Source organism: Acipenser ruthenus, chromosome 53 (genome assembly GCF_902713425.1).
Source record: "Acipenser ruthenus chromosome 53, fAciRut3.2 maternal haplotype, whole genome shotgun sequence".
In the NCBI taxonomy this organism is placed as follows: Eukaryota; Metazoa; Chordata; class Actinopteri; order Acipenseriformes; family Acipenseridae; genus Acipenser; species Acipenser ruthenus.
Window position 1 is genome coordinate 20,768 of NC_081241.1, and position 24,233 is coordinate 45,000.

General features: G+C 40.5%; 2 protein-coding genes and 1 long non-coding RNA gene across 3 annotated transcripts; 1 reads left to right on the top strand and 2 right to left on the bottom strand.

Moving 5' to 3' along the window:
• Positions 1-568: 568 nt before the first annotated feature.
• LOC131723137 (tripartite motif-containing protein 16-like) lies at positions 569-7,274 on the bottom strand. Its single transcript, XM_059016597.1, has 6 exons — positions 6,673-7,274; positions 4,606-4,701; positions 4,180-4,413; positions 3,866-4,025; positions 2,600-2,665; positions 569-1,497 (listed from the first exon to the last, which is right to left on the bottom strand). Exons 1-6 carry the CDS (start codon positions 7,252-7,254, stop codon positions 965-967), a joined length of 1,671 nt encoding a protein of 556 aa, XP_058872580.1. The 5' UTR covers positions 7,255-7,274; the 3' UTR covers positions 569-964.
• Positions 7,275-11,010: 3,736 nt separating this feature from the next.
• On the top strand, positions 11,011-17,698 carry LOC117432623 (tripartite motif-containing protein 16-like protein). Its single transcript, XM_059016572.1, has 6 exons — positions 11,011-11,737; positions 14,200-14,295; positions 14,507-14,740; positions 14,895-15,054; positions 15,598-15,663; positions 16,765-17,698. Exons 1-6 carry the CDS (start codon positions 11,156-11,158, stop codon positions 17,295-17,297), a joined length of 1,671 nt encoding a protein of 556 aa, XP_058872555.1. The 5' UTR covers positions 11,011-11,155; the 3' UTR covers positions 17,298-17,698.
• Positions 17,699-19,310: 1,612 nt separating this feature from the next.
• On the bottom strand, positions 19,311-21,713 carry LOC131723157 (uncharacterized). The gene is made up of 2 exons (XR_009320147.1): positions 21,671-21,713; positions 19,311-19,760 (listed from the first exon to the last, which is right to left on the bottom strand). It is a non-coding gene; the product is annotated as an uncharacterized LOC131723157 (long non-coding RNA).
• Between the last annotated feature and the right edge of the window lie 2,520 nt (positions 21,714-24,233).

Sequence of the window (24,233 nt, forward strand, 5' to 3'; positions counted from 1 at the left end):
CCTATGCTTTACCAGACCTCTCTGTGCTTTAAAATGCTTCCCTATGCATTACCAGACCTCTCTGTGCTTTACAATGCTTCCCTATGCTTTACCAGACCTCTCTGTGCTTTACAATGCTTCCCTATGCTTTACCAGACCTCTCTGTGCTTTACAATGCTTCCCTATGCTTTACCAGACCTCTCTGTGCTTTACAATGCTTCCCTATGCTTTACCAGACCTCTCTGTGCTTTACAATGCTTCCCTGTGCTTTACCAGACCTCTCTGTGCTTTACAATGCTTCCCTATGCTTTACCAGACCTCTCTGTGCTTTACAATGCTTCCCTATGCTTTACCAGACCTCTCTGTGCTTTACAGTGCTTCCCTATGCTTTACCAGACCTCTCTGTGCTTTACAATGCTTCCCTATGCTTTACCAGACCTCTCTGTGCTTTACAATGCTTCCCTATGCTTTACCAGACCTGTCTGTGCTTTACAATGCTTCCCTATGCGTTACCAGACCTCTCTGTTCTTTACAATGCTTCACTATGCTTAATGAGTATTAATAAATAAGAAAAAGTCACAGTTAATCATTTTTTTAATTTATTTTATTAAATCACATTACTAAAATCTGAAAAAATAAAACTGAACAAACATTTTATGTGAAACAAAAAACAAAAACACACACACAGTAAAGCAAACTTAAGCTCACTTTTTAAAAAACTGTTACAGCACTGAGTATTGGATGCCATTTTCTAAAATATATATAAAACATAACAATTCTTAAATAAATTAAATACAGTTACTTCCTATGAAATCCATTCGTTGCTAAAAACAAATAATCCACCTCGTTTCGCTCTGCAGGTGGCGCCGTTTTACCCCCTAACTTTCATCCAAAGTTGTGTCAGATTGAACATTCCCTTCACCCGAGGAGTGGAGAGGACAGACAGGGCGTTCAATACAAAGGGTTTCTTACAACACAAAACAGTCTAGTTCAGCTGGCAGATTGTTACAGGGAACTCATAACTAGGTCCAAACCCAGGATAGAGCGGCTCAGTGAATGTGGTTTGGAATCTGTGCAGGAGGGTCATTGTGTCAGAGACGCCATAAAAGGACAGCGTGCCGGCATTGAAGTCCAGATACACTCCTATTCTGGGGGAGTGGGGGGCAGTTATTTCAGTTTTATTGTTATTGTGCCGGGCAGTGTAACTGGAACCAGAGCAGTCCAAACTCCAGGACTTGTCATTGAATCCAAGGAGACAGGAACGATCCCTTCCTTTCCTGCTGATTCCTTTATATGTGACTCCTATAGAAGCCCATAACCCACTCCACTCAATCTCCCAGTAACAGCGAGTCCCAGACAACCCCTCTCTGCAAAGCACTTGGGGCTGGCTATCAAATCTCTCTGGGTGATCATCAGGATATCTCTGGGTCTCTGTCCTCCATGTGACATTTCTGTTCCCTTCAGACAGACAGAGGTTTCTATTCGCTGTGTTGGGGTCCAGTGTGAGCTGACAGGAATCTGATTGAAGAGAAGAGGACGGGTAGAGGAGAGACGGTTAGAAAAGTCAAATCACTGAGAAAATCAACAGTCATTGTCTGCTGCATCCTCACATCCTGTTTATGGAAGGTGTGTGTGTTGTTTTAATTATTTTTTTTAATACATTTTGACCACTTTTTTAAACTTTAAAATTGCATTTTCTGCCTCAAGATGGCTTCCCACGGACTGGCATGGACCTCTCAGAACTACATTTCCCATCATCCTCCTGCTCACTGGTAATTCCATCTCAATTACATATGTGAGCAGGAGGATGATGGGAAATGTAGTTCTGAGAGGCCCATGCAGTTACATGTGAAGCTATCTATAAGTATAAAAAAGTGGTCAAAATGTAAATAAAATAAAAATAATTAAAACAATACACACACCTCACGTAAACAGCTGTAGCAACACATGGGAACATGCAACACAATAAAATACAAAGGACCTTATGAACCCTTTAAACCCTCTTGCTGTTTGATTGTTTTGTTCATTATAATTCCTCAATCTTATCAAACTTCTTCAATTGGAACTAATCAAATGCAGCTCTGCATACAATTACAGTTCACTTAATGTTCCTACAGGGTATGTGTTGCCATTTTACCCACTCAGACCCCTTGCTTACTAAATATCTTCAATAGAATATCATCCACTCTTCAAATATCTGTCAAATATTTTAATGAGCAATCCATCCCACAAGTGCAGTGATACTGCAATATACATTTCCTACCAGCACAGGATGACTGGGAGGGATAGCTGTTCATTTTACCCCACAACTGGTTTCACATGCATTGTACATGTATTAAAAGATGGGATGATTATCTATTCAGGGATACCAAGATATTTAGGGAGAGAAAGGTCTGAGTGGAAAAACAGGCAACAAATGCCCCTCCCCCAGTCATTCTGCATGTATTCATCTGAACCAATACTTGTTGGAGAGGAGTGTAGATTAATGGCTTCACAATTACTAATAAATAATAATAATTGCTGCCCTCAAGCTCCACCCCTCCCTGTTCTGTAGTGTTAGCTCTTCTCTCAATGGAGTGACACATCTTTCAATCAAATGTTTCAGTGAAAACAGACTTACATTTTAAAAACTCAGCTCTGTTCCTTGGCTCTGGAGCCTGCAGACTGTAAACTGCAACTTCATTCACTGGGCAGAAAAAAAGAGAGAGAAATAGAATTGAAACATGTGGATTAATACACAACACACACAAGACTCCAAACAGCAATCTGAAAAGAAACAAGGCTTATTCACGGCATTTCAGGATGTAAAAATCCGTACTTCAACATGTTCATGATTACAATGAATATGTATTCCTTCTGTATCGGTGCAGCAGCCAAAGTCAATGTGAACACGTCTGCCACTGCACTGGAGTCTTGTGTTCCTTCCTGTCCATCACATATCCATCACATATTAATCACATCCTGATGTAACTATCACTATTTAATCATATCCTGATGTAACTATCACTATTACCTGCTGTATTATTGAATTGTGGTTTGTCAAACTTGTACTTTTACTTGAACAAAAGTTATTGTATTTCTTGCTCTTATTGTATTACTTGTATTGTAACGCTTGAAATGTTTTTGCTTACGATTGTAAGTCGCCCTGGATAAGGGCGTCTGCTAAGAAATAAATAATAATAATAATATCTTTGCCCAACAGTACGGTGTCCATATTAGGACACCCTTGTGCATCAAACATGCAGCAGTCATTGTCTGCTCCATCCTCACATCACTTCCTCCTCTGTGCTTCATCAGTCTGTTCCATCCTCCATTCTCCCTCCTACCACCTCCCTGCTCCCTCCTGCATGCACCCTTCTCCCTCCAGTCTGCTTCATTACTCCCTGCTCCCTTCTCCCTGCTCCCTCCTCCATGTTGCCTCCTCCCACTTATGTGCTCCCTCCTCCTTGCTCACTCTTTCATGCTCCCTCCTCCCTGCTGTCTCTTCCAGTCTTCATGCTCCCTTCTCTCTGCTCCCTCATCCCTTTTGCCTCCTTCCTGTCTCCTCCCTGATCTCTCCTTCATGCTCCCTCCTCTCTCTTCCACCCTCTCCTACATGCTCCCTGCTTAATTCTCTCTTCTCCCTCCATGCTCCCTCTCCAATGCTCCCTGCTCTGCCCTCCCTGCTCCCTCCTCCATGCTCCCTGCTCTGCCCTCCCTGCTCCCTCCTCCATGCTGCCTCCTCACTCCTTCCTCCTCCCTGCTGCCTCCTCCCTTCTCAATACTACATTATTTATATAGCCAGCAATCTGCAAGAGGTCTTTATTAATGTCTTGCAAGTCCTGTCCCTCCTCAAGCCATGGTTTTTTTGAGAAATCTCTACCAAAGGAATCTATTTCACACCAACCTGTTGTGGTTATTTTGACTAATTCCCCCTTGCAGAAGTCCACAATATGGTCTTTAAGTTCAGATACAGCTTTCCTCACAGCCCCAAAAGAGATGTCTGTATTGACAGTAATGCTGGGTAAGTCTCCAGCTCCAGGAGGGGCACAGAGAGACTGGAAATTCTACAACAGGAAAGTGGAGAAAAGGAGTTTTCAGTGAAACAGAATGGGGTCCAAAACATTCCTGGGGAAAAGCAAGGATTCATTCAATTGGAGAGGTCTGACTGAAACCGTCCCAGTTATGGACTTGAGATTTTCTAACAAGCAGTGATGTTACCTGTAGAAAATGGATGTGATCCTCTGTCTCTGAAAGCTGTTTCAGCTCAGTGTTTCTCCTCCTTAGCTCAGCAATCTCCTGCTCCAGTTTCTTCATGCGTCCTTCAGCCTGATTCACTGCAGCCTTCTCGTTAGCTCCAATCAGCTCAATAACCTCAGTGTGGATCTTCTCAATGGATCGGATCAGCTCAGTAAAGATCTTCTCACTTTCCTTTATTTCTATGCATGCAGATCTCTGAGTGAAAGAACACAGTAGAGGAGACATGGTTAGAATTGATATCAAAAACACATCAGGCATAGACAGTAAACTTCTGTAGATGTGTTCCAGTCCATCTGTTAATAATAATAATAATAATAATAATAATAATAATAATAATAATAATAATAATAATAATAATAATAATACAACCCTCTTGTCAATACCCACTTTCAGTGTCTCCACAGCCTGTTTCAGCTCTTCAATTTCTTTCAGTCTCTCCTGGATTCTCTGTTGTATTTCAATCTGTGTCTCTCCCAGCTGCTTCTGTAAATATAATGACATTGCATTTTAATCCATGTTTAAATGTGATAGCTGAATTAAATTGAAACCTTCCTTGGAGGTGGTTTAAACTTGGACAAAGGCAGCAGTTTCAGACAACATGTGTGTATAGTAGTAAGATACAGCACCATCTAGTGCACAGCTGCCAGCAATACAAAAGGACACTTGATCCACAGTAGCTGTCCACTAGATGGTACTGTTTCATACTAGTAACAGTGAATGATGGCTGATCTAGCATGTGTTACATGTTTGTTTTGTTAAGCACCTAGGAAACTGAAGCAGCTTTCTCTTTAATGGATATTTAGGGCTTCTGATTTCCGTTTTTAATCGATAAACACAGATAAAACAGCACTGATACAAAACAATGAAATCAGTGTAAAAAATGCCTAAATACACAAAATCCCCAGAAGAATGAGCCCGTGAGCAGAAGGACTTCACTGTGGAAGAGAGCAAAGGAAAGAGGGAACTAGTAGGGTGAGCGAAAAATTGTAGATTTTAACAAAAAAATCCCAAATAGGTTATTAAATTTCGTTTTAAACTAACTTAAACATATCTGTTTTAATCATGTAAAAATGTGTTTTAACGCACCAAATTAACCTATTTTTTCTGCCCGATTTATATTGTATATCATGTAAATATTGTATTTTGTATATCATATTAATCGTGTATATTATTAATATTATTTATTTATATCATAGGAGATGCCCTTATCCAGGGCGACTTACAATTGTTACAAGATATCACTTTATTTTTTACATACAATTAGCCATTTATACAGTTGGGTTTTTACTGGAGCAATCTAGGTAAAGTACCTTGCTCAAGGGTACAGCAGCAGTGTCCCCCACCTGGGACTGAACCCACGACCCTCCGGTCAAGAGTCCAGAGCCCTAAACACTACTCCATATCATATTAATCTTGTATATTTTATATCATATTAATCTTGATCTTTTTGCTTTTTTAAATTAGGTGCTTGACTTTTCTGGGAATGTCATTTTTAAACAGTTTAACTTATTAAACTATAATATCTTAAACAATGAAACTGATCTATGATTTTATTAAATTGCAAGATACATATAAAAAACACTAGGAATATAAATCATGCTAATTTTACACTACAAATTCCAATGCACCACAAAACAGCTGAACAAATCCTTCTTACCCTGTGAGGCAGGGCGGAGGTCCTGCACGTGTAAACAGTGTGTTTATGTTTGATTGTAAATAATGTTTTTGATAATCAAGTGTGTGCTAGATATGGCAGGGCATATTACTTCAATATTCAAATCCAGGTGTGGAATGTGGCCAGGTGTTAATTGATTAATTGATTATCTCTTAGCCCTGGCCACATGCCTTTAAAAAGGGTCTGAAAAGCCAGTTTCTTGGTTCTACAAGCAGGGATACAGACTGTCTGGGAAGGAGAGTGTTGCTGTAGGATCCTCACGACTGCGTGTGTTAACCAGGGTGAGAAAAACACAAGAGGAAAAATGTATCTCGGATCACTGTGTGAGTTAACCAGGATCGCTAGCACTGGAAGGAATAGGGAACAAGATTAGGGAATTTTAATCCCACCCAAGTCTAGAGAGGAGGTGTCAGGGAGACTGTTCCTGGAGCGGGACCTCCTTTCTTGTTTGATCATCTTTTATTTTCTAGTTGTTTTCGAGCAGTGTTTTGTTTTGAATGTTTTGTGTTTTTTGTATCAAAGAAAACCTCCTGTGTCTCTCCTGTCAATCAACGATAGCCACACCCCTAACAACGCCCCTGTTACACCCTGAAATACATTGTAGTGCATCATAGTTTAGAAAGAGCAATTAAAAAACTAGGGCTCTTTAAATAGCTCTTAATATACAATTAAAATCTGATCTGATGTGAAACTGTATAACCTAGTAAACAGACATGTTAAATATCCCTGGGAATTCTTATCTTCTAGGATAGCTACAAGGAAATGGTTCAAACCCTTACCTGTTTCCCAGTCCTTTCTTTCTCAGCTGAGACTGTATCATGGCTCTTGTGATCCTCGTCTGTACACAGCACACAAACACAAGTCTGATCGGTTCTGCAGAAGACCTCCAAAACCTTCTGGTGTTCAGCACAAAGCTTCTGCTCCAGATCTCCAATTGCATTGATCAGCTTGTGCCTCTTGAAAGCAGCCCCCTCATAGTGAGGCTTGACGTGTGTCTCACAGTAAGAGGCCAGGCACGTCAAACAGGATTTCACAGCTTTGAACTTTCTCCCAGTGCAGAAATCACACGGCACATCTCCAGGTCCAGCATAACTTTGAGCAGGAGGAGGATTGAGTCCTGTCTTCTTTAATTTCTCCACAACTTCAGCCAGCATGGTGTTTCTGCACAGATCAGGCCTTGGGGTAAAGGTCTTTCTGCACTGGGGGCAGCTGTAGACACCTGTATGATCAGTCTGATCCCAGCAGTTCTTAATACACCCCATACAGTAACTGTGTCCACATGGAATAGCGACTGGGTCTTTCAATAGCTCCAGACATACTGGACAGCTGAACCGATCCTCTGACCATACTTTCGAAGCCATCTTGCTGCAGTGAGACAAAGAGACTGACTATTTCACAAGAAATGAAACTGTGCTGATTTCCTGGAATTGTGTACAGCTCTGAGAGGCGGGGTTTTGGACTGAGGCCAGGTTTAGACAAGCAGGGGGAGCAGAAACTGCTGAATCAGTGTGAGAGGGGCGGAGAGGAGAGAGTTGTGATTGGGACTGGAGTTTGAGAATGGCATTGTCACAGTAACCCTTCTATAGCTACAGTATGTATTTGACTGCACTAGACCTTCACTTCTGTGTGGGTCTGAATCCTCAGAAGTTCACAAGGGAAGTGAGTTTGGTGGAGTTTGATCTTCGTGGGCATTAATCCACATCTCAAAGTCCATAAGTCCTCAACCACAAACTTGTCTCTGAGCACCAACTGCTTTCTTCCCTCCCATTCAGGGCAAGCTTGAGGCACAGAGTCTGAACTTCTCACCCCCCCTAAGAGAACGTGAAGGGTGGTCCCTCCAGTCCAGGGGAGGCTGTATATTATGAGAACTAGACATGTATTGTATTGTATGGTGCATTGAGATACTCTCCTTCTGGTTACAGCCTCCTGTGTGAGCGTGTGTGTGTGTGTGTGTGTGTTTGTGTGTGTGTATATAATATATATATATATATATATATATATATATATATATATATATATATATATATATATATATATATATATATATGTGATTTTCTTTGCTTTGTATTGTACAGTGCTTTGAGATACTTTCATATGACAGGAGCTATATAAATAAAATTTGATTTGATGTGTATGATTGGTACAAAATATTAGAAACACCTGCCATACCACTGTCAATAGGGTGTAGGACCACCGTGGGACTGAACCACCCCCCATAACTCTACAGCACAGACATGTATCTGTTAGAAAGCCCACTTTCTGCCCTCTCATTGTAGTGCTGTCTCTGGGAAGTGCTCCTCCACATGCATAGAATAAGACACAGGTATGTTGAGCGCGTGATCCTGAGGGGAGAGAGACACAGAGAGAGAAGAAGCAGGAAGAGAGTGTAGAGGGAGGAGGAGAGGTAAGGGCTGGGATAGAGACATAAGGAGAGGGGGAGAGGTGTGGAGAGCTTTTTTATTATCAAAATCATATTTCTTCCATTAACAACATATGAGACATCTCTAATAAGTGTGACCTATTACCTAGTTTGGTGTGTGTTGTGTATTTTATTGTGTAATTCGCTGGGGGTCGGAAGGGGTGAAAAGAAACTAAATGCAGGGCTGCTTTTCTTACTGGCTCTTTCTTTGTCTGGAGTTTCTATTTCTGACTACAAATGTGAGGGAATTCAACACTCGCTGCTATTGCCTGCTACTTGAGTCGACTACAATATGCATTGCTGGGGAAGCTACTGTATAGTCCTTTTAAAAGGACTAGAAAAGCTGGGAGAAAGATTGCATTGCTTTGAAATGCTGCTATTGAATCTACATGAATAGCATGCTGTGTTAAATTGGGATACAGGCAGAAGAACATGTTTTAAAATCACGAGGCCAGCACTTTAAATGTGATCTCTACCCCATTTCTCTTAGTATTGTATTAACATCACTGCACTGCTCCTCGATTGGACTCTTATAAACTGGAGAGAAGAGCCACAGAATTCCCTGGACGAGATTCTGCTCTAGTGGCTGAAACACAGAGACAATATTTTAATAAGAAGGGGCTTGTATAAAGAGAACACTTACTCAACAAGTGATGTTTTCATATGTGGGCAGAGCACAAGAGATCTCAGAGAATGATAAACTGTAACAAACATCTCAGTTTCTGCTCAACCTGTTTATTGAAACCTAGCCTCAGTCCAAACCCCGCCTCTTAGATCTTTATATAACTCCTGGAATTCAGAAACACTGGTAAGTTTCGTTTCTTGTGAAACCCATCCCTGTCTCTGTATCATCTCAACAGAAACAGCAGAAGCACATATTGTGATTCCAGCCCAGGATCACACTTCATGATCAAGGTGGGTTTTTTTAGAGCATTTTACAGCACTGAGGAATCCCCCTGCATTGCTGTTCAGATCAGTAACGACCCTGATAGCTCTAATGTTACCAGTCGTAAACGCTGTGATAATAAGGACCTGTGTATCCTCACCATTTCAAATATAATATATAACACGTGATGTGTGAGAGGAGGGGATTGCGTGGTAAGATGTTCTGAAGGAGGGCTGCAGAGCAAACTCAGACTTCACCTCTGGAGTATAGTGATAATGCTGCTTGAATCACTATACCTTTTCTACACTCCACAATATTAGAAGAACAAATCTGTATCAATCTACAGCATGATTTCAATAACTCTGCCAGCTAATACAAGTTTTAATATAAGAGATATGATTTTTCAATTTGCACTTTAATCAAAACAATGTAATAGTTTTAAATTTGATCAGCAATAAGTGCATGTACATTTTTTTATTAAATAAATACAATGTAAAATAGGTAGATGTTAAAGTATTGTTAATATCATCTATATATTCTTAATATTGCATTTCTGATCTTTAATATCCTAATATGTGCATTGCTGAATGATTCAATGTGATTTTTGCTTAGATCTTTATTTGAAATGCTTACTAACTATTCCAGCAATAACTGCCTCTGAAAACTCTTGTCCAGGCTGATTGTGTGGAAACGAGGTGGGGAAGCATATTGGTGGTGCGCTGGGCACTGAAGCCCACAGGGTAAGCATTGTGCACTGCAACCCGTGCAACAGTCATACGCTTCCCCACAATCAGCCTCCAGGAGTCTTTTCAGAAGCAATGTTTTGCTGGAATAGTTAGTAAGCATGGTGAATAAAATCTAATCAGAAACAGCCATAGAAAATCCTCATCAGGTAAGAAATGAAAAGAACATGATGATGTTTAAACCTTTAACCTCAGTGTGGTCCCCATGAGTGTTCATTAATATCTATCTATCAGGAGAGTTTTCAAAATGAGCAATTGTATCTGTTCATGAAAACACAGCAGCATTGCTGATTGAAATGAAATCTCTTTGAAATGTTTGATGAAGGGGGTCAGGAGGTGGGGTCCTATTACCTGTAACACAGGAAGGAAGGAAGTGAACGGGGAGAGGAAACCAGTGTGGGGGCTGCAGGATCAATGGGCTTCACCTGAGTCAAAGAGAGTGGAAATAAAGAAGTGTGGAAAACAAAACGAGCAACAGCAAAACAAGAAGGGACTTGAGAGAATGATGTTCTGCTGATGAGAGGGAAGACATTGTCTGAAATGAATAAAACAAATAGTGCACAGATTTGAAAAGTAGGTCCCTTGATTGTAAGCTTTGTTTGAGTGTCTGTTCTGTATAAAATGGTTTTAACTCATGAAATCAGCCCTGTAATAAATGAGTATGTCAGTAACGTACACACCCTGTCTGATAACACTAGAACATGTCTAGTTCTCATAATATACAGCCTCCCCTGCACTGGAGGGACCACCCTTCACGTTCTCTTAGGGGGGTGAGCAGTTCAGACTCTGTGCCTCAAGCTTGCCCTGAACTGGAGGGAAGAAAGCAGTTGGTGCTCAGAGACAAGTTTGTGGTTGAGGACTAATGGACTTTGAGATGTGGATTAATGCCCACGAAGATGAACTCCACCAAACTCACTTCCCTTGTGATCTTCTGAGGATTCAGACCCACACAGAAGTGAAGGTCTAGTGCAGTCAAATACATACTGTAGCTATAGAAGGGTTACTGTGACAATGCCATTCTCAAACTCCAGTCCCACTCACAACTCTCTCCTCTCCGCCCCTCTCAAACTGATTCAGCAGTCTCTGCTCAGCCTGCTTGTCTAAACCTGGCCTCAGTCCCAAACCACGCCTCTTAGAGCTTTACACAATTCCAGGAAATCAGCACAGTTTCATTTCTTGTGAAATAGTCAGTCTCTCTGTCTCACTGCAGCAAGATGGCTTCAAAAGTATGGTCAGAGGATCGGTTCAGCTGTCCAGTATGTCTGGAGCTATTGAAAGACCCAGTCGCTATTCCATGTGGACACAGTTACTGTATGGGGTGTATTAAGAACTGCTGGGATCAGACTGATCATACAGGTGTCTACAGCTGCCCACAGTGCAGAGAGGCCTTTACCCCAAGGCCTGTTCTGCGCAGAAACACCATGCTGGCCGAACTTGTGGAGGAATTAAAGAAGACAGGACTCAATCCTCCTCCTGCTCAAAGTTATGCTGGACCTGGAGATGTGCTGTGTGATTTCTGCACTGGGAGAAAGTTCAAAGCTGTGAAATCCTGTTTGATGTGCCTGGCCTCTTACTGTGAAACACACGTCAAGCCACACTATGAGGGGGCTGCTTTCAAGAGGCACAAACTGATCAATGCAATTGGAAATCTGGAGCAGAAGCTTTGTGCTGAACACCAGAAGGTTTTGGATATCTTCTGCAGAACCGATCAGACTTGTGTTTGTGTGCTGTGTACAGATGAGGATCACAAGAGCCATGATACAGTCTCAGCTGAGAAAGAAAGGAGTGTGAAACAGGTAAGGGTTTGAACCATTTCCTTGTAGCTATCCTAGAAGATAAGAATTCCCAGGGATATTTAACATGTCTGTTTACTAGGTTATACAGTTTCACACCAGATCAGATTTTAATTGTATATTAAGAGCTATTTAAAGAGCCCTAGTTTTTTAATTGCTCTATCTAAACTATGATGTACTACAATGTATTTCAGGGTGTAACAGGGGTGTTGTTACGGGTGTGGCTATCGTTGATTGACAGGAGAGACACAGGAGATTTTCTTTGATACAAAAAACACAAAACATTCAAAACAAAACACTGCTCGAAAACAACTAGAAAATAAGTTGACCAAGCAAGAAAGGAGGTCCCGCTCCAGGAACAGTCTCCCTGACACCTCCTCTCTAGACTTGGGTGGGATTAAAATCCCCTAAACTTGTTCCCTATTCCTTCCAGTGCTAGCGATCCTGGTTAACTCACACAGTGATCCGAGATACATTTTTCCTCTTGTGTTTTTCTCACCCTGGTTAACACACGCAGTCGTGAGGATCCTACAGCAACACTCTCCTTCCCAGACAGTCTGTATCCCTGCTTGTAGGACCAAGAAACTGGCTTTTCAGACCCTTTTTAAAGGCATGTGGCCAGGGCTAAGAGATAATCAATTAATCAATTAATCAATTAACACCTGGCCACATTCCACACCTGGATTTGAATATGCCCTGCCATATCTAGCACACACTTGATTATCAAAAACATTATTTACAATCAAACAAAAACACACTATTTAGACGTGCAGGACCTCCGCCCTGCCTCACAGGGTAAGAAGGATTTGTTCAGCTGTTTTGTGGTGCATTGGAATTTGTAGTGTAAAATTAGCATGACTTATATTCCTAGTGTTTTTATATATATCTTGCAACTTAATAAAATCATAGATCAGTTTCATTGTTTAAGATATTATAGTTTAATAAGTTAAACTGTTTAAAAATGGCATTCCCAGAAAAGTCAAGCACCTAATTTAAAAAAGCAAAAAGATCAAGATTAATATGATATAAAATATACAAGATTAATATGATATGGAGTAGTGTTTAGGGCTCTGGACTCTTGACCGGAGGGTCGTGGGTTCAATCCCAGGTGGGGGACACTGCTGCTGTACCCTTGAGCAAGGTACTTTACCTAGATTGCTCCAGTAAAAACCCAACTGTATAAATGGGGAATTGTATGTAAAAAATAAAGTGATATCTTGTAACAATTGTAAGTCGCCCTGGATAAGGGCATCTGCTAAGATATAAATTAATAATATTAACAATATACAAGATTAATATGATGTACAAAATACAATATTTACATGATATACAATATAAATCGGGCAGAAAAAATAGGTTAATTTGGTGCGTTAAAACACATTTTTACATGATTAAAACAGATATGTTTAAGTTAGTTTAAAACGAAATTTAATAGCCTATTTGGGATTTTGTTTGTTAAAATCTACAATTTCTTTCGCTCTCCCTACTAGTCCCCTCTTTCCTTTGCTCTCTTCCACAGTGAAGTCCTTCTGGTCACGGGCTCATTCTTCTGGGGATTTTGTGTATTTAGGCATTTTTTACACTGATTTCATTGTTTTGTTTCAGTGCTGTTTTATCTGTGCTTATCGATTAAAAACAGAAATCAGAAGCCCTAAATATCCATTAAAGAGAAAGCTACTTCAGTTTCCTAGGTGCTTGACAAAACAAACATGTAACACATGCTAGATCAGCCATCATTCACTGTTACTAGTATGAAACAGTACCATCTAGTGGACAGCTACTGTGGATCAAGTGTCCTTTTGTATTGCTGGCAGCTGTGCACTAGATGGTGCTGTATCTTACTACTGTACACACATGTTGTCTGAAACTGCTGCCTTTGTCCAAGTTTAAACCACCTCCAAGGAAGGTTTCAATTTAATTCAGCTATCACATTTAAACATGGATTAAAATGACTGGTGCAATTTCATTATATTTAATCTTTTAAATGTTTAACCTTGGATTAATTTTAAACAAGGATTACATATAAATCCTGGTTTAAAGTTTTGTGCAACATGATTCAAATATAATCCTTGATTTAATCTGGGTTAGTGGTTAATCCACGCTGGTGCATTCGACCCTTAGGGTATCTGTGTGCATAATGTGTGTATCGTTACACAGAGAATTGTGAGGGTCTGGAACCAACTCCCCAGTAATGTTGTTGAAGCTGACACCCTGGGATCCTTCAAGAAGCTGCTTGATGAGATTCTGGGATCAATAAGCTACTAACAACCAAACGAGCAAGATGGGCTGAATGGGGCCTCCTCTCGTTTGTAAACTTTCTTATGTTCTTATGTTAATCTAACTTCATATAAAGTGGGGAGAGGTGTGAAAACACAGCCTGCTCTGAAATAGTCTGTATTGAGTGTGACAGGATATCACTCAATGCCCCATCAGATATGTCACTGTGTCACTGTGTTTCTACACAGAAGCAGCTGGGAGAGACACAGACAGAAATACAACAGAGAATCCAGGAGAGACTGAAAGAAATTGAAGAGCTAAAACAGGCTGTGGAGACACTGAAAGTGGGTATTGAAAAGAAGGGGGGTATTATTATTATTATTATTATTATTATTATTATTATTATTATTATTATTATTATTATTATTATTATTATTATTATTATTATTATTAACAGGTGGACTGGCACACATCTACAGAAGTTTACTGTCTATGCCTGATGTGTTTTTGATATCAATTCTAACCATGTCTCCTCTACTGTGTTCTTTCACTCAGAGATCTGCATGCATAGAAATAAAGGAAAGTGAGAAGATCTTTACTGAGCTGATCCGATCCATTGAGAAGATCCACACTGAGGTTATTGAGCTGATTGGAGCTAACGAGAAGGCTGCAGTGAATCGGGCTGAAGGACGCATGAAGAAACTGGAGCAGGAGATTGCTGAGCTAAGGAGGAGAAACGCTGAGCTGAAACAGCTTTCAGAGACAGAGGATCACATCCATTTTCTACAGGTAACATCACTGCTTGTTAGAAAATCTCAAGTCCATAACTGGGACGGTTTCAGACAGACCTCTCCAATTGAATGAATCCTTGCTTTTCCCCAGGAATGTTTTGGACCCCATTCTGTTTCACTGAAAACTCCTTTTCTCCACTTTCCTGTTGTAGAATTTCCAGTCTCTCTGTGCCCCTCCTGAAGCTGGAGACTTACCCAGCGTTACTGTCAATACAGACATCTCTTTTGGGGCTGTGAGGAAAGCTGTATCTGAACTTAAAGACCATATTGAGGATTTCTGCAAGGGGGAATTAGTCAAAATAACCACAACAGGTTGGTGTGAAACAGATTCATTTGGTAGAGAATTCTCAAATAGACCATGGCTTGAGGAGGGGCATGACTTGCAAGACATTAATAAAGACAACAGGGAGGAGAAAACATGGAAGAAGGAGCAGGAAGGAGGGAGCAGGGAATACAGAGGAGGGACTGATGAAGCAGGGAGGAGGGAGCAGGGAGGAGGGAGCAGGGAGGAGGGAGTGATGTGTGGATGGAGCAGACAATGACTGCTGCATGTTTGATGCACAAGGGTGTCCTAATATGGACACCGTACTGTTGGGTAAAGATATATGATGGAGAGGAAGGAACACAAGACTCCAGTGCAGTGCCAGACGTGTTCACATTGACTTTGGCTGCTGTACCGATACAGAAGGAATACATATTCATTGTAATCATGAACATCTTGAAGTACGGATTTTTACATCCTGAAATGCCGTGAATAAGCCTTGTTTCTTTTCAGATTGCTGTTTGGAGTCTTGTGTGTGTTGTGTATTTATCCACATGTTTCAATTCTATTTCTCTCTCTTTTTTTCTGCCCAGTGAATGAAGTTGCAGTTTACAGTCTGCAGGCTCCAGAGCCAAGGAACAGAGCTGAGTTTTTAAAATGTAAGTCTGTTTCACTGAAACATTTGATTGAAAGATGTGTCACTCCATTGTGAGAAGAGCTAACACTACAGAACAGGGAGGGGTGGAGCTTGAGGGCAGCAATTATTATTATTTATTAGTAATTGTGAAGCCATTAATCTACACTCCTCTCCAACAAGTATTGGTTCAGATGAATACATGCAGAATGACTGGGGGAGGGGCATTTGTTGCCTGTTTTTCCACTCAGACCTTTCTCTCCCTAAATATCTTGGTATCCCTGAATAGATAATCATCCCATCTTTTAATACATGTACAATGCATGTGAAACCAGTTGTGGGGTAAAATGAACAGCTATCCCTCCCAGTCATCCTGTGCTGGTAGTAAATGTATATTGCAGTATCACTGCACTTGTGGGATGGATTGCTCATTAAAATATTAGACAGATATTTGAAGAGTGGATGATATTCTATTGAAGATATTTAGTAAGCAAGGGGTCTGAGTGGGTAAAATGGCAACACATACCCTGTAGGAACATTAAGTGAACTGTAATTGTATGCAGAGCTGCATTTGATTGGTTCCAATTGAAGAAGTTTGATAAGATCGAGGAATTATAATGAACAAAACAATCAAACAGCAAGAGGGTTTAAAGGGTTCATAAGGTCCTTTGTATTTTATTGTGTTGCATGTTCCCATGTGTTGCTACAGCTGTTTACGTGAGGTGTGTGTATTGTTTTAATTATTTTTATTTTTTTTACATTTTGACCACTTTTTTATACTTATAGATGGCTTCACATGTAACTGCATGGGCCTCTCAGAACTACATTTCCCATCATCCTCCTGCTCACATATGTAATTGAGATGGAATTACCAGTGAGCAGGAGGATGATGGGAAATGTAGTTCTAAGAGGTCCATGCCGGTCCACGGGAAGCCATCTTGAGGCAGAAAATGCAATTTAAAAGTTTAAAAAAGTGGTCAAAATGTATTAAAAAAAATAATTAAAACAACACACACACCTTCCATAAACAGGATGTGAGGATGCAGCAGACAATGACTGTTGATTTTCTCAGTGATTTGACTTTTCTAACCATCTCTCCTCTACCCGTCCTCTTCTCTTCAATCAGATTCCTGTCAGCTCACACTGGACCCCAACACAGCGCATAGAGAGCTCTGTCTGTCTGAAGGGAACAGAAAGGTGACACGGAGGAGAGAGACCCAGAGATATCCTGATCACTCAGAGAGATTTGATTACTATCCCCAAGTGCTTTGCAGAGAGGGTTTGTCTGGGACTCGCTGTTACTGGGAGATTGAGTGGAGTGGGGGAGGGGCTGATATAGGAGTCACATATAAAGGAATCAGCAGGAAAGGAGGGGATCGTTCCTGTGGCCTTGGATTCAATGACAAGTCCTGGAGTTTGGACTGCTCTGATTCCAGTTACACTGCCTGGCACAATAACAATGAAACTGCAATAACTGCCCCCCGCTCCCCCAGAATAGGAGTGTATCTGGACTTTAATGCTGGCACGCTGTCCTTTCATGGCGTCTCTGACACAATGACCCTCCTGCACAGATTCCAAACCACATTCACTGAGCCGCTCTATCCTGGGTTTGGGCTTCATTATTCTGATTCCTCTGTAACAATCTGCAAGCTGAACTAGACTGTTTTGTGTTGTAAGAAACCCTTTGTATTGAACTCCCTGTCTGTCCTCTCCACTCCTCGGGTGAAGGGAATGTTCAATCTGACACAACTTTGGATGAAAGTTAGGGGGTAAAACGGCGCCACCTGCAGAGCGAAACGAGGTGAATTATTTGTTTTTAGCAACGAATGGATTTCATATGAAGTAACTGTATTTAATTTATTTTTTAAGAATTGTTATGTTTTATATATATTTTAAAAAATGGCATCCAATACTCAGTGCTGTAACAGTTTTTAAAAAAGTGAACTTAAGTTTGCTTTATTGTGTGTGTGTTTTTGATCTTTGATTTCCATTAAATGTTTGTTCTGTTTATCTTTTCAGATTTTAGGAATGTGATTTAATAAAATAAATAAAAAAATTGATTAACTGTGACTTTCTTATTTATTAATACTCATTAACAATTAAGCACAGGGAAGCATTGTAAAGAACAGAGAGGTCTGGTAAAGCATAGGGAAGCATTGTAAAGCACAGAGAGGTCTGGTAAAGCATAGGGAAGCATTGTAAAGCACAGAGAGGTCTGGTAAAGCATAGGGAAGCATTGTAAAGCACAGAGAGGTCTGGTACAGCATAGGGAAGCATTGTAAAGCACAGAGAGGTCTGGGAAAGCATAGGGAAGCATTGTAAAGCACAGAGAGGTCTGGGAAAGCATAGGGAAGCATTGTAAAGCACAGAGAGGTCTGGTAAAGCATAGTGAAGCATTGTAAAGCACAGAGAGGTCTGGTAAAGCATAGGGAAGCATTGCAAAGCACATAGAGGTTTGGTAAAGCACAGGGAAGCATTGTAAAGCACAGAGAGGTCTGGTAAAGCATAGGGAAGCATTGTAAACCACAGAGAGGTCTGGTAAAGCATAGGGAAGCATTGTAAAGCACAGAGGGGTCTGGTGAAGCATTGTAAAGCACAGAGAGGTCTGGACTCTAACCCTGGGCTTGAGACTCAGCTCAGTGATTTGGGTTCCTGAACAGCTTCTTAGTAAAGGTATTATTCAGCATGCCGCCGCACCGTGAACTAATAAGAAAAGACTTTCAGTACCTGGCAGGCTCTTGTGACATATCAGGCGGGTCATTCTCTTTACTCCTTCTTCTTCTCCTTGGAGTCGGGTCCTTGCCTCTCTCTACTGAATCACTCGTTCCTCAGTTAGCTGGGTTTCTCCTCTGCAACACAATTGAAACAAGTCTGTTGTGGGGTTTTGGATTTGGTCCCCACCTGGCTACCGAGTCCCCACTTGGTGGATGTGTAACCACACCTAAGACCCCACTTAGATAGGTAGACAAGAACACAAACACACACACAAACACAAATACACACAGGAACTGACACACACAAAGACACACAGGTACTGACACGCACACACACACAAAAATACACACAGGTGCTGACACGCACACAAACACACGCACAGGTACTGACACACAGGTACTGACACGCACACACACAGGTACTGACACGCACACACACACACACGGATACTGACACGCACACACACACACACACACAGGTACTGACACGCACACACAGACACACACACAGGTACTGACACACACACACAAAAAACGCACACACACAAACACACGCTGGGAAGCTTGTCTGGAGACTTATTGATTCCAGAATCTCATCAAGCAGCTTCTTGAAGGATCCCAGGGTGTCAGCTTCAACAACATTACTGGGGAGTTGGTTCCAGACCCTCACAATTCTCTGTGTAAAAAAAAGTGCCTCCTATTTTCTGTTCTGAATGCCCCTTTATCTAATCTCCATTTGTGACCCCTGGTCCTTGTTTCTTTTTTCAGGTTGAAAAAGTCCCCTGGGTCGACATTGTCAATACCTTTTAGGATTTTGAATGTTTGAATCAGATCGCCGTGTAGTCTTCTTTGCTCAAGACTGAACAGATTCAATTCTTTTAGCCTGTCTGCATACGACATGCCTTTTAAACCCGGGATAATTCAAAATGAAATTCAAAGTGCAAAATGAAAAAACTGATTTACAGAATTGACAGGGGGATTTTTATTTTGAAAGGGTTTCAATTCAACGACCCTCTGGTCGGACATTTTTTCATTGCATATCATCTTTAAATCTACCCTCCAGTTTTCACAAGGCTCTGTAAAATTGTGTTCTACCCCTTTCAAGAAAGAGGAAGGAATTAAAAAGACTAGAGTAAAAGTCATTGAAAATACGGGCTAATCTATCATAGATAATTTCAACAGAGTTGAGCACCACATGGTCAGATACCAAACAGAATCGCATTGCAGAAAGGTGTCAATACAAAATAAAGCACTCAAGTCTTTCATATAGTCCAGTTGATTTTATTTTAGGATCTAGATGCTTTGTTTGTGTGATTGTTTTCATCCCCTGACAGTGTGGTTTCTTCCTGGCATCAGAGCGCTGGATCCGCTGCTCCCTGCTTCCCAAACCTCCTTCAGCTTTCCTCATCTGGAGAAACAAGAGACAGAGAGATCGTTGTCAGACTGTGCAATTCAAACTGGCACACAGAGATCATTGATAGACTGTGCAATTCAAACTGGGACACAGCGATCATTGATAGACTGTGCAATTCAAACTGGGACACAGAGATCATTGATAGACTGTGCAATTCAAACTGGGACACAGAGATCATTGATAGACTATGCAATTCAAACTGGGACACAGAGATCATTGATAGACTGTGCAATTCAAACTGGGACACAGCGATCTTTGATAGACTGTGCAATTCAAACTGGGACACAGAGATCATTGATAGACTGTGCAATTCAAACTGGGACACAGAGATCATTGATACACTGTATAATTTAAACTGGGACACAGCGATCATTGATAGACTGTGTAATTCAAACTGGGACACAGAGATCATTGATAGACTGTGCAATTCAAACTGGGACACAGAGATCATTGATAGACTGTGCGGCGACTGCCACACAATGTGTTGCAAAAAGCGCAACACCTGCTTAATTCTTAAATGAGTTGCAGAGGACCTGGCCAGGCTCTGTCCTATCTTATATTCTAGTTGTTGATATTATACTACATGCGTACTCCCTTTATATTTTTCAACAGTGAATAATATTATATATAATGGATACTTTATTATAAACTAATAGTGGTTAGGGGCTCTGGACTCTTGACCGGAGGGTCGTGGGTTCAATCCCAGGTGGGGGGACACTGCTGCTGTACCCTTGAGCAAGGTACTTTACCTAGATTGCTCCAGTAAAAACCCAGCTGTATAAATGGGTAATTGTATGTAAAAAATAATGTGATATCTTGTAACAATTGTAAGTCACCCTGGATAAGGGCGTCTGCTAAGAAATAAATAATAATAATAATAATTGCCTTGCTGAGATTTAGTACTTTCTAATTACTGCTGCGCTTTTCTCGTTTTTCTGGCCCTATCGGCTTGCCATAGTTTTAAGGCTGATTTTTTCCTCGTGTGTTTGGTAGCCGGGGATTTAGAAAAGATGGTGATGACATCTCTGGGTGTGTTTTGTTTGGTTCGCTGTGCGCTCTTAAGACTTGCCGTTTTAGAATTTTTGGTTAAGTTTGATTTTATTAGCAAGAGTCCCCACTTTAAATCTTCGACATACTTCTTCTTCTTCTTCGGCACGCTACTCCTCTTACACCGTTTAAGCTACAAACGCCGTTCAAACTTTCAAACGTGTAGACCGGTCTGGAAGAGGGTGCTTGTATACAACTTTTTGATATCTTTTATACTTTTTAAACTATTAAGTTCTTTTTCCTTTTTTTGTCCATCTTCATTCACTTTAATGGGACTTTTTTCCCCATTGTTTAAAAACTCCCAGACTTCCAGCTTTCTATTTCCTGTAAACGATCTAACTTTTGACACAAATCAGCTGCTTTGACCACTTTCCCAACAAGTAAGACAAAAAGTGAGAGTATACGGAATCTTCCTCTACTTCTCTGCTATTCAAATATAAATCAAAACAGGAATAACTTTTACCAATCAAGAGGTACAGCTGTTTTAGTAACCACATCAACAAAATTTTCTCTAACGTTTTATAAACAACTGAAATTTTGACCACTTTCCCAACAAGTTAGACAAATACTTAGAGGAAATGAAATCTTCCTCTACTTCTCAACTATTCAAATATGAAATCAAAACAGGAATGGCGTCTACCGATCAAGAGGTGCAGCTGTTTTAGTAACCGCATCAACTTCTTTCAGGAGGCTGCTTCCCGCTGTTGAATTAACTGCCATAGAACTTTGAGAAATTTCAAATTCTCGCACATTCTAAGCACGAGACAATCAGTAAACAACGTGACTTTTGACACAAATCAGCTGCTTTGACCACTTTCCCAATAAAGCAAGCCCCACAACTGTACTGGTAAAGTTACCATCTAGTTTGATCTTCTGTTTCATTAGTCTGGGTTGTCTACAGGTCTGGTTGTTTTAAGTCACAGTTTCCTTTGCTTAGGTATATTCGGTCTTACATAGACATTGTAGTGTCGACCCAGCTTTACTAATGTTTGTTCTTACACTCAAGTCGTATGCTTTATTTTTTATTATTTGTATTTGTTTTTTCTATTTTCGTTTGGTCAGCCCGAGCTTTGTCGTCTCTTTCTCTTTTCATCTTGATGCGTCGCTGTGAGTGCGGTAGCTCCGGGTTTTTGAAGCTGGTTTAAAAGGTCCGGATCGTTTCATTGTTCTGAAGAAGACTCTACTCCACGAACCTGGACAGGACTGCGTGAGATCCGGGTTTGTTCTCTTGCTGATGGATTATCATTTTGTTTTTGAATGGACATTCTGTTTTGTTTTTTGTGAGAGACATTTTTTGTTCTGTTCGCGGATCTCTGGATTTGGACTGTTATTTGAACTATTTTACAGACTTTTACAACTGAAGCTGTTATTGTCTGGCGGTCCTTCTAATATCTCTGCATTTTGCAATCAGCTGTGTCATTCTGTTGATGTTTTGCTTCATACTATGAAGTAGTGATTTCACTGTAGTGACGAGTTTTCCTTTTAAGATCATTTCAGTGATTGCGCTGCAGTTTATCTATGCAGAAGGGGTTGAGCTGGCGTTTCTCTATTGTGGGGTTTATGCTGACGTTTATACTAGTATCTGTTTGCACGGCAGCTTATTAAAATTACCATATGGTCGTTTATTTATGTATTTATTTATTTTTTACTGTCTTTAGTATTTGAATATGTTTTGATGTCTTCAGGGTTGGGCAGATGTATCATTTGTATTATTGGCATGGCGAGTGTGCGGATTGTTGTCAGCTATTTGGTGGGATAGACACTAAACAGTACTAATTGCTGATGCATATTAACTGTCCTGGATTCCTTTTCTTCGCTCTAGCTGGATACTACATGTAAATGAAGTGACCGTTACAATAGTTTCTAGCAGATTCCTGTATACAGTAGAATCCTGTTAGCTGAATAGCGTTTGAACTTCTTGCTGAAGTTTATGGTAACACTTTATATGAAGGTGTCATTTTAAATAGTTTATTAACACGTTATAAATGCTTAAAATATGAGTAATGTTTTTATAATGCATTATAGAACAAGTAATACATGGTAGTAACAGCATTTGCTAATGTGTTATAAATACTGAATAGATGATATAAGAAATCTGCAATAAATGAAAATATAAAACTGTATATTAGCTGTAAACAAATCAGGACAAATCACATTAAACACAAATGATGTACACTTCATTGTCTGGGTCATTTATTTTAAATTAATCTGCTTACTTAATGGTTTTTCATTATTTGTACAAAAAATAGCAACACCTGCCATAGCAGTGTCAATAAGGTGTAGGGCAGCCAGCACGGCACTGATTGGACGTGGCAGGTAGTGATTCTGCAAGGTGCTTTTTAAATTGTGCTGGGGGGATACGGGACCATTCCTCAATGATTACCAGCCTCTAATTCCTTCAGGTTGTGTTGTATTGGGGGTGGAAATCTGCACTCAAGTCAGAATGGCCCATACATAGAGAGAGTCACATCACTTTAGAGACTGTTCCTTGTGAAAAAGCCTCAGTAGTAATTTGTGCCGCCTTGAAAATGGAAGCATCTGCCAACCAAGCACCTCTTATCAGCCCTCTATCAAAAGTCTGTCAGATCTATTGCCCTGTGGTCCCATCGTGACTGAAACAGACTTGTGTCAGGGAGATGCATCTTTTACACATCACACAATACATGTCAGGGATACCATTTCAATCAGGCCTGTGGATGACACAAAAGTGTGTGCTGCATATAGCAGGTTTTCCTGTGTTTGTGTTCCCTTTGAAGAAATCCAGAAGTGCTAGTCAGAACTATAGGGGTTAAAATACATCCATCACTGAAGCATTATCACCCCCTGCTGGGAGAAACAAAGAACTGCAGTTTAGTCTCCTCAATACAAGGGTGGTTGGATAGCGGCTTCCCTTTGATCAAGGTGTTTTTTAGAGCATTTTACAGCACTGAGGAATCCCCCTGCATTGTTGTTCAGATCAGTAACGACCCTGATAGCTCTAATGTTACCAGTCGTAAACGCTGTGATAATAAGGACCTGTGTATCCTCACCATTTCAAATATAATATATAACACATGATGTGTGAGAGGAGGGGATTGCGTGGTAAGACGTGTGGAATTGGAATCAGACTTTTTATACTAAACCTTTGTCACATATAATGGATTTATTTTACTGTGAAAATGAACAGAAATAAATACAATCAAAAACACATCATGATCTTATTGAATTCAAAAGTGACATTTTACAGAATTTCACTCAACACAAGTGATGTTGCTTAACTCAGGAGCGACTGTAAAATAATCAGAAGCATTGGTAATAATTAAGAGCCACACTCAGAACTGCAAACTGGTTTCTTCTGCATTGTAAAACACTCTGACGTCCGTCAGCTTGGCTTTCATCAGAGAGCAATGCCTGCAGACAAACCCAGGATCCCTCTCCAGT

Bases quoted from the DNA above. Each gene is read 5' to 3' on its own strand.
- LOC131723137 (XM_059016597.1), bottom strand. From the start codon at position 7,254: ATGGCTTCGAAAGTATGGTCAGAGGATCGGTTCAGCTGTCCAGTATGT. The intron at 4,414-4,605 runs GTGGGTATTGAC...TCTTTCACTCAG, and splicing joins AGGCTGTGGAGACACTGAAA to AGATCTGCATGCATAGAAAT. The intron at 4,026-4,179 runs GTAACATCACTG...TTCCTGTTGTAG, and splicing joins ATCACATCCATTTTCTACAG to AATTTCCAGTCTCTCTGTGC.
- LOC117432623 (XM_059016572.1), top strand. From the start codon at position 11,156: ATGGCTTCAAAAGTATGGTCAGAGGATCGGTTCAGCTGTCCAGTATGT. The intron at 14,296-14,506 runs GTGGGTATTGAA...TCTTTCACTCAG, and splicing joins AGGCTGTGGAGACACTGAAA to AGATCTGCATGCATAGAAAT. The intron at 14,741-14,894 runs GTAACATCACTG...TTCCTGTTGTAG, and splicing joins ATCACATCCATTTTCTACAG to AATTTCCAGTCTCTCTGTGC.